The sequence below is a fragment of the Sapajus apella genome, unplaced genomic scaffold (genome assembly GCF_009761245.1).
Source record: "Sapajus apella isolate SASKATOON/1434 unplaced genomic scaffold, GSC_monkey_1.0 scaffold113, whole genome shotgun sequence".
NCBI lineage: Eukaryota > Metazoa > Chordata > Mammalia > Primates > Cebidae > Sapajus > Sapajus apella.
This window is the reverse complement of record NW_022437053.1, coordinates 5,415,899-5,426,066: the sequence shown is the minus strand read 5'-3', so window position 1 is coordinate 5,426,066 and position 10,168 is coordinate 5,415,899. Positions and strand designations below refer to the sequence as shown.

Sequence of the window (10,168 nt, the reverse complement as noted above, 5' to 3'; positions counted from 1 at the left end):
TTTTTTTTTTTTTTTTTTTAAAGACAGAGTCTCGCTCTGTAACCCAGGCTAGAGTACAGTGGTGTAATCTTGGCTCACCACAACCTCCACCTCCTGGGTTCAGGCAATTTTCGTGCCTCAGCTGGATTATAAATGTTCGCCACTGTGCCTGGCTAATTTCCGTGTTTTTGGTAGAGACAGGGTTTCACCATGTTGCCCAGGCTGATCTCGAACTCCTGGGCTCAAGTGATTCACCTGCCTCGGCTTCCCACAGCGCTGGGATTACAGGCACGAGGCACTGCGCCTAGCTTAACAATTTTGTTTTTTAGCAATTCACTCTCGTTAAGTTTTGGCAAAGTTTTCTGCTTAGTTTTCCTGTAAAAATAAAAATACCTGCTTTTCAATTGCATTTTATCCCTTTATGTAATATTTGATCAACTTACGTACTTAGACTGATATATGCAGTTGGGAGCACATACAGTGGTACCGCTGACCAGTGGGCAGCACGGTGGCAACAGAAGCAGGCAGGCAAACGGGAGGGTGGTCCACGGCGTCTGTAGTGTCCTGGGCCCCAGTTACTGTGTGTTATGGAGGCAGTGGGCCTTTGCTTCTGTGAAGCAGTTGACGTGGAGCCCAGGCTAGTCAGAGTCAGGATTTTGTTTTTCATGGAATGAAAACAAAAAGAAAACTTAGCTTTCCCTTTCTTTACTGCGTCTGTATCAACCTCAAGTGTCAACTAGATTTCATTTGCTCAGTAGCCACCCTTGTGGTGTTAACTATGTACATTGGTGGTCTAGATTAGTGTGCGTTTTTTCATTATGTTATTTTCAGTCATTTAAAATTTCTCATTAAAATGCACTGTTGTTTTTATTTAAATGCATTTGTATTTTTTAGGGCAAGTGTGGTCTTGGGGAGATGGTGACTATGGGAAATTGGGCAGAGGTGGCAGTGATGGCTGCAAAACGCCAAAGCTGATTGAAAAGCTTCAAGACTTGGACGTGGTTAAAGTCCGCTGTGGAAGTCAGTTTTCCATTGCTTTGACCAAAGATGGCCAAGTGTATTCATGGGGGAAAGGTGACAACCAGAGACTTGGACACGGAACAGAGGAACATGTTCGTTATCCAAAACTCTTAGAAGGCTTGCAAGGTGAGTGCAAACGGAAACTTTTAAAACCCTTCAGGACAGTTTCTTTAGTAATCTTTTAAAGTTTACAGGTTTTATATTCTTCACCTGACATTTCATGAATAGCCTGTCATTGGAAACTTTTACTGCCATTTTGGTATACGTATTGATACTAATTGGAAAGTGGGTGTGTCTACTAAAAGGTGACTTTGAATTATTCTTGCCAAACTTAATTTGAAGCCCATTCAGTTTGACAAACATTGCCACTTTCTGTGGCAGGCACCCATTCATCACTCAGCAGGCCGGACTCTGTAAGGGTTCTCTCTGTGTAGTGAGGTCACCAGTACTTGCACGGTAGACACGCCGAGACCGTGAGTGTGCGCTGTGCTGTGGGCCCACATTGGGAGGTGCGATTGGGTCCACCTGGGGCACTTTCATGTGAACTGCTTGCTCAGCTGCAAAGGTGTGCAGCATGCACTGTAGTTGGAGGGAACAGATGGAAGCCAAGGTATGTAGGTATGAGTGCTGGAGCCTTCAGTGTGAGCTGCCGGTGTGGGCGGAGAGGATGTGAGCCTCTACAAGAAGACCCTGAAATTCTTTTATGGTTAATAGGGTAGGGTTACTAGGGTATTCTTTTATGCTGTAGGAAGCTGAGGGGGGGAATATCAAAACTGTGATAATGGAGGGATTTTCTAAGGTAAATCTGGATTTTTCCAAACCACTTGGCCTAGTGTTTGGGAGATAGTCTTCATCCTACTCGAGAGCTGGTGAAGGGCAGGCAAGTTGACAAGAAAGGAGGGGAGAAGGGAGAAGGCAGTGAGAGGTACATCAGATGGACTTCTTTTTTTTTTTATTGCATTTTAGGTTTTGGGGTACATGTGAAGAAGGTGCAAGATTGTTGCATAGGGACACACATGGCAGTGTGATTTGCTGCCTTCCTCCCCTTCACCTATATCTGGCATTTCTCCCCATGCCACCTCTCTCTCCTCACCACCCCCCGTCCCTCCCCCGTTTCCCCCCAGCAGACCCCAGTGTGTAGTGCTCCCCTCCCTGTGTCCATGTGTTCTCATTGTTCAACACCCGCCTATGAGTGAGAACATGTGGTGTTTGATAAGGTCTGAAGTTGAGGCAGCAGTTAAGAGCCTACCAGCCATCAGATGGACTCTTAAGGGTTCTGTCTCTCAAGGGTGGGCAGTGTGTATTTTAAGCGGGTGGGCCTGCTGTGTTCCAACACAGGTGTCTTCACAAAGCAGGCCTTGGGCCGCATTATGTGTTGGGGCTGGAGTTTGTTGGGTCCTGGTACTATATACATTATTTGTGTGTTTGCTTCTTTACCAAGTGTGTTTGGAAGTGGGATTTTTAAGTGAGACTTAGCAGTTCCTTTCCTCATTAGTTTTATTTTAAAGCATTTTAATATCTTGATGACTAAGAGTTTTGTGTGCTCATACAGTATTATTTTCTTTTTTTTTTTTTTTTGAGATGGAGTCTCGCTCTGCCACCAGGCTGGAGTGCAGTGGCACAATCTCAGCTCACTGCAACCTGCACCTCCTGGGTTCAAGCGATTCTCCTGCCTTAGCCCCCCGAGTAGCTGGGACTACAGGCATGTACCACCATGCCCAGCTAATTTTTTGGATTTTAGTAGAGATGGGGTTTCACCATGTTGGCCAGGATGATCTCAATTCCTGACCTTGTGATCGGCCTACCTTGGCCTCCCAAAGTGTTAGAATTACAGGTGTGAGCCACTGCGCCTGGACCTATTATTTTCTTTTTTTCTTTTTTTTGGGGGGGAGGGGATGGAGTCTCGCTCTATCACCATACTGGAGTGCATTGGCATGATCTTGGCTCACTGCAATCTCTGCCTCCTGGATTCAAGGGATTTTCCTGCCTCAGCCTCCTGAGTAGCTGGGACTACAGATGCACACCTCTACACCCAGCTAATTTTTGTACTTTTAATAGAGACAGGGTTTCACCATGTTAGCCAGGGTGGTCTTGATCTCTTGACCTTGTAATCCACCCGCCTCAGCCTCCCAAAGTGCTGGGATTACAGGTGTGAGCCACCACACCCGGCTTGGCCCTATCATTTTCTAAGCTTCTGAGATAAGTTGCAGAGTAATAAGTTTATTTTTACTGTGTGTCATTGAATGGTTATTGAATTTCATTTGCCTTCTTGTTTATATTCCCCTCCATTAGTAAAAGAAAGCAGCTACAGTTATTAGATACAGAAATTGTTTACTTTGAGAGTATTTAAATTCATGTTGATAGAAGTCTTTTTTGCTGCTGATGTTAACTTATGGTAGGTTCCTAGGATAGAATTGTTTCCCTGACTGTATTATAGTTTTTCAGCTGAATTATTTTGTATGTTGACATTTCTGAGAAATACCCTTTCTTTTGCTCATGTTAGATTTACCAGCAAGGAAAAATACAATATTTTGCTAAGTATTTAAATAGAAAAAAAAGTTTTTAATATTTACATCACGTAACTCTGAGTGAACAACGGTTTTCTTCTTAGGAAACCTTCCTCTGTGAAAAATGTACTGTGCATTGTTATATCTGGGGTGGGAGAATGTGATCTGATAGTTAATTAAAAACACCTTGTTTCTTTCTGGAGGAAAATATGAATAAGGAGGAGAAAAAAGAACAGATCCTTTTCATATCCTAGCTTTATAATATTTGTAGGCTGTTGGTCCTTTCAAATTGTAGCTGACAGAATACAGGGGTTTTAACAGCATACCAAAAGCAAATGAATTGTGCTTAATATTAAAGTGACAGATTATCCTCAAGAATTTAATATTAAAAGCTTTCTGACCTGAATGGCCTACTGGAAATATCTTTCTTGCAACAGAAGTCGAAGGCTTGAAGCTGCATATGCATCCCTCTTTTCTTGTAGGGAAGAAAGTGATTGATGTGGCTGCGGGCTCCACCCACTGCCTGGCTCTGACTGAGGACAGCGAGGTCCACAGCTGGGGGAGCAACGACCAGTGCCAGCACTTTGACACCTTGCGCGTGACCAAGCCAGAACCTGCAGCATTGCCGGGACTGGACACCAAACACATAGTGGGAATTGCCTGTGGGCCTGCCCAGGTACTGAACATAGAGTTTGTTTGATATTTTTAGGGTTTGGTTTCCCGTTGTTCATGACCAGCGTATAGAAATACTGCTGATTTTTGTTGGTTGTTTTTATGTCCTGCAGTTGTGCTAAACTCACTTACTGTGAGCTTCATTGCTGTTTCCTTAGGTTTTCTTCATGGACGGTTACACTATTTGTATAGAGGGGCAGTTCATTTCTTCCTTTCCAACCTGCTTGCCTTTTATGTCTTTTCCCAGCCTGACTGCCCTGGCCGGGACCTCCAGTGTGAAGCTGAATAGGAAAGGTGACGGTGGGCGCCCTGCCTTACTCCTGACTGTAGGGACAGCAATTCAGTCTTTCACCTTCCTCAGTGATGTTAACTGGTTATTTATGTAGATGCCTTATTATCAGATTAAGGCAGTTTCTTTCTTTTTTTAAAAAATGGAGTCTTGCTCTGTTACCCAGGCTGGAGTGCAGTGGCGTGATCTCGGCTGACTGCAACTTCTGCCTCCTGGGATCAAAGGATTCTCTTGCCTCGGCCCCCAGGTAGCTGGGATTACAGGCAGGTGCCACTATGCATGGCTAATTTTTGTATTTTTTGTAGAGACGGGATTTCACCATGTTGTCAGGCTGGTCTTGAACTCCTGACCATGTGATCTGCCTGCCTCGGCCTCCCAGAGTGCTGAGATTACAGGCATGAGACACTGCACCTGGCCTAAGGAAATTTCTTTAATTCCCCGTTTTAGAAGATTTTTTTAAAGTCCTGAATGTATGTTAAAATTTTTAAATGCTTCTAATCTTCTCAAATGAAATGGCCATGCAGTTTTTCTTCTTTAGTGTGTTAGTATGGTGTGTTACGTTGATGATTTTTACTTTTTTCTTAAAAAAATTTTTTTTTCTCTTTTAGAGATGAGGTTTCACTGTGTTGCTCAGGCTGGTCTTGAACTCCTGAGCTCAAGTGATTTGCCTGCCTTGGCCTCCCAAATTGCTGGGATTACAGGCGTGAGACAGTGAACCCTGCCTGATTTTAAATACTGATCAAGCCTTGTGTCACTGGGATAGGCATCACTTGGCCATAATTTACTACTCTATTTCATTGTTTTTCTTTTCTTTTCTCTCTCTCTTTCTTTCTTTCTCTCTCCCTCTCTTTTTTTTTTTTTTGAGACGGAATTTCACTCTTGTTACCCAGGCTGGAGTGCAATGGCGCGACCTTGGCTCACCTCAACCTCCGCCTCCTGGGTTCAGGCAATTCTCCTGCCTCAGCCTCCTGAGTAGCTGGGATTACAGGCACGCACCACCGTGCCCAGCTAATTTTTTGTATTTTTAGTAGAGACGGGGTTTCACCATGTTGACCAGGATGGTCTCGATCTCTTGACCTCGTGATCCACCCGCCTCGGCGTCCCAAAGTGCTGGGATTACAGGCTTGAGCCACCGCGCCCGGCATCTCTTTCTTTTTTTTTAAGACAGAATCTTTTTGACACAGGTTGGAGTGCTTTGGTGCAATCTCAGCTCTCTGCAATCTGTATCTCCTGGGTTCAAGCAGTTCTCCTGCCTCAGCCTCCTGAGTAGCTGGGATTACAGGCGCGTACCACCACACCCGGCTAAGTTTTGTATTTTTTTTTTTTTTCAGTAGAGATGGGGTTTCACCATGTTGGCCAGGGCGGTCTTGAACTCCTGACCTCAAGTGATCCACTACCTTGGCCTCCCAAAGTCCTGGGATTACAGGTGTGAACCACTGCGCCCGGCTCTATTCTATTTCTATATTGCTTGCCGACATGTTGAGGATTTTTCTGTTGATGCTCATCAGGGATGTTGGTTTGTGATTTTCTTTCTTTGTATTATACTCTCTTATTTGACTTTCTGTCAGGGGAAAGCTGGCCTTATACAAAGTATTGGCATGTGTTCCCTCCTTTTCCATTTTCTGTAAGGGATTGTGTAGAATCAGTGTTATTTCTTCTTTAAATGTTTTTGAATCCATGTGAGCCTGGAGATTTCTTTCTCAAAAGATTTTACGCCAGGCGGGGGGGGGGTGGTTCACACCTGTCTTCCCAGCACTTTGGAAAGCTGAGGCAGGCATCTCCTGAGGTCAGGAGTTTGAGACCACCCTGGCTAATATGGCTATATTTTCTACCAAAAATACAAAAAATTAATTCAGTGTAGTGGTGCGTGCCTGTAATCCCAGCCACTTGGGAGGCTGAGGCAGGATACTGTCTTGAACCGGGGAGGCCAAGGTTGCAGTGAGCTGAGATTGTGCCATTATAGTCCAGCGTGGACAACAAGAGCAAAACTCCATCTCAAAAAAAAAAAAAAAAAAAGGTTTTACAAATTAAATTTGTTTAACAGATATAGAACTATTCAGGTTACCTTCTTTCTAGGGAGATTTTCCTGGTTTGTGTAACTCAGACATTGCTTTATTTCATCTAAGTTGTCTGATTTGTGTGTGTCACGCTTTCCTATGTATTCTCTTCTAACCTTCTGAAGTCTGTGGGGTCTGCGGTGATGTCCCTTCGTTCATTCCTGATATTGATAATTTGTATCTTTTCTGTTTTTTTGTCAGTTTTGCTAGAGTTTTTCAATTTTGTTGAACTTTTCAATGAGCAATCTTTTATTAGTTTTGCTAATTTTTCCCTTGGTTTCTTGCTTTCAAGCTCATCGATTTCTGCTTTTATTTTGCCGTTTGTCCCTTTGGCTTGTTTTGTGTTTACTCTTCTAGTTTCTTAAGGTGGAAGCTTAGATTGCCGATTTAGACCTGTCTTTTTGTGTAATATATAATCATTTGATGCTATAAATTTTCCTCTAAGCAGTGCTTTATATACACCCACAAATTTTGGTACATTTCATTTATGTTCAAAATATTTTCTGATTTCTCTTGAGAATTGTTGTTTAACCCATGGATTATTATTATTTTTTTGAGATGGACTTTCACGCTTGTTACCCAGGCTGGAGAGCAATGGCGTGATCTTGGCTCACTGCAACCTCTGTCTCCTGGGTTTAAGTGATTCTTCAGCCTAACCCTCCAGAGTAGCTGGGATTACAGGTGCCCACCACCACACCCGGCTGATTTTTTTGTATTTTCAGTAGAGATGGGGTTTCTCCATGTTGGCCATGCTGGTCTCAAACTCCTGACCTCAGGTGATCCCCCTGCCTCAGCCTCCCAAAGTGCTGGGATTACAGACGTGAGCTATTGTGCCCTGCCTGACCCATGGATTATTATGTATGTTGTTTAATTTTGAAGTGTTTTCAGATTGTTCTGTTAATGATTTCTAGTCTAATATCATTTGGTTGGAGAACAAACTGTATATGATTTAATTGTTTAATGATTTAATTGTTTAAAAATTTGTTAAAATTTATTTTATGTCTAAGGACGTGTTCTATCTTAGTGAACATTCTGTATGTGCCCCAAAAATACATGTATTTTGCTGTTGTTGGGTGAAGTGTTCTATAAATTAGATCTAGTTTATTGATGGTGTTCTACATTTCTTCTAGATCCTTGCTGATTACTTGTTCCCTCGTACTTGTACTATGAAGGGTAGTGTGTATGTTATGTGCATATAACAATTCATTGTCTAGTTAGAGTTGCTATTATACCACTTCAAGTGGATGTAGACCCTCACTGCCATTCATTAATGTGCATTAATCATTTTGAGAGTGAAAATACTTTAAAAAATGGTTTTACTTTTTTAGGTATGGCCTAGTGAAGTGGGTGAGAAAGTTGGAAGCTGTAGTGTGTGGGCTAGACAACCATGAATGCCTTTGGCGTGGGCAGTTAGAGGGATGATACGTGATAATGTAAGGCAGCTCCATCATACATGCTGGTGACGCCTTTGGGAAGAGCAGCAACTGCGTTTGGAGATCATTTTAGATTCTCGTGTTTCCTCTTAGAGCTTTGCGTGGTCGTCGTGTTCCGAGTGGTCCATTGGACTCCGTGTCCCTTTTGTGGTGGACATTTGCTCAATGACTTTTGAGCAGCTGGATCTTCTGCTGCGGCAAGTCAGTGAGGGGATGGATGGTTCCGTGGACTGGCCCCCACCCCAGGAGAAAGAGTGCATGGCCGTGGCAACGCTGAATCTTCTGCGACTTCAGGTATTCACGGTTTCTCTGCTTTTTGCTCCTTTTATAAGTGCCTTTGGGATTTGGAAGAAGGCTGACGTGTTTTGAAGGGTACGGGTTTTAGCCTGTTTGGTGAAGTATTGTAAAGTAAGATTATAATATGTAATAATGTGTGTGAGGCTTAAAAAACTTGATCTGACTCCTTTATACTTGTCCTGGAAGGCAGTCTTGGCGTGCAGGAAGAGCGTATATGGTGCTGCAATCAGTTTGTTGGCATTCTTACTGTTTTGCTGTTGTTGTGTGTGGATAAATGACTGGGTGAGATCACAGGTGATGGAGAGAGACAGTGCTCAGCTGAGAGACCAGTGCTGGCCTGTCTTTCCTCTGTGCTGTGGAAACCCTGCTCCAGGAGCCTTTTAGTTTCCCTGGGCCACACCAGAAGAAGAATTGTCTTGGGCTGCACATAAAATACACTGACAGTAGCTGATGAGCTTTAAAAAATTGCAGAGAAAAAAAAAAGTCTCATAATATTTTAAGAAACTTTACTTTGGGCTGCGTTCAAAGCCCTCATGGGCCATAGGCTGTCCGCAGGCTGTGGGTTGGACAAGCTTGATCTGCTCAGTAAGCCTGGCCCCCGACAGCATTGCCTTCCCTTCCTCACCGTGAAGGTTACAGCTAGGGTCAAAATCCATGAAGGTTATAGCTAGGGGCGAAATAAAGCCACAAAAGTCTTCTCCCTTGTAAAACTGAAGCTGGAATCTTTGATGATCGTGTTTTCTTTGTCTTTGTAATAAAACCTGGTGACTTAATGACAAGAACCAAGTTTTTCTCGACAGTAATTTTTCCCTTTGATTACACAATGATTTTTGTGTAACAACCCATCATGTTCCTCTTCCAGCCCTTCCCCTTTGTGCCCTGGCTTATAGGGAGCACACAACTGAATGTAGTGTTTAGTTGCAGTAATGAAATGAGCGGAGGTTTGGAGTGCGCTTCTCCTCCTCAGGGTCCTCTGTAGCACTCATTTATCACCATACCTGTGGCGTCTTGGCATTTGCATGGGTGTGCCCCAGGTGTTTGCTGCTCCTCCTGGTTTGCAGTGATGTTTCTCTTCTGGTTAGTGCCGTGGAGCGTGGCCTTGTGTGTGTCAGGCTGTCGAGGTGTCCCAAAGGATGGTTTTACATTTGCCTCTCTGGGGTTCTGTGGGTTTCAAAGACTCTAGGTGAATTTTGATGCTTATTTCCTGACCTGTGATACCTATACCTAGATGGGTGATATGCTTTTGATTTCACTTGTAGTCACAGGGCAGGGCTGGGTCTCTGATTTCTGTCGGGTTTGTTGCTATCCAAAGCCTGGGACATGCACTGTGTTGCCTCCTGGCTGAGGCTGGCTGACAGGCAGGTGATTCTGAATGGCTCCCAGCCTTCTGCAGGAAGCTCGGGTTTAGTGGGTTCTTGTGTGCATTCCCATGTGGGAGGTAATTCTGAAGCCCAACGGCTTGGCTCTGCTTTCAGAGCCCAGGACTCTTGACTCCTGATGTGTGTGCCCATGTGAGTTTTGGTTTTGTGCTTGAAGAGTTTCCTTGTATACTCTTAGCTCTGCAATCTAATTTTTAGCAGTTTTTTTTTTTTTTTTTTTTTTTGAGACAGGGCCTCACCTTGTCACACAGGCTGGAAGGCTAGAATGCAGTGGTGCAGTTTTGGCTCACTGCATCCTTGACCTGCCAGGTTCAAGTCCTGCCTCAGCCTCCCAAGTAGCTGGGACTACAGGTGTGTACCATCACGCCGGCTGATTTTTTATAGAGATGGGGTTTCACCATGTTGGCCAGGCTGGTGTTGAACTCCTGAGCTCAAGTGATCTTCCCAGCTTGGCCTCCCAAAGTGCTGGTATTACAGCACTGTGGCAACTGATTTGGTGACGTTGTAGCCGTTATTTCTGTGTTTGGTGCAGATC

At 43.9% G+C, this 10,168-nt stretch overlaps 1 protein-coding gene across 7 annotated transcripts in view; it reads left to right on the top strand.

Annotated features, from left to right (window-relative positions):
• HERC2 (HECT and RLD domain containing E3 ubiquitin protein ligase 2) overlaps positions 1 to 10,168 on the top strand; it is a 205,873-nt gene that overhangs the window by 55,485 nt on the left and 140,220 nt on the right. For all 7 annotated transcript variants that reach the window (XR_004263267.1, XM_032259981.1, XM_032259980.1 and 4 more), the window contains 3 exons: positions 874 to 1,125; positions 3,989 to 4,182; positions 8,051 to 8,251. Coding sequence is in view for 6 of the 7 variants with exons in the window: in XM_032259981.1 (XP_032115872.1) it covers positions 874 to 1,125; positions 3,989 to 4,182; positions 8,051 to 8,251 (647 nt within the window). In the remaining variant the exon portion in view is untranslated. The remainder of the gene's footprint in view (positions 1 to 873; positions 1,126 to 3,988; positions 4,183 to 8,050; positions 8,252 to 10,168) is intronic.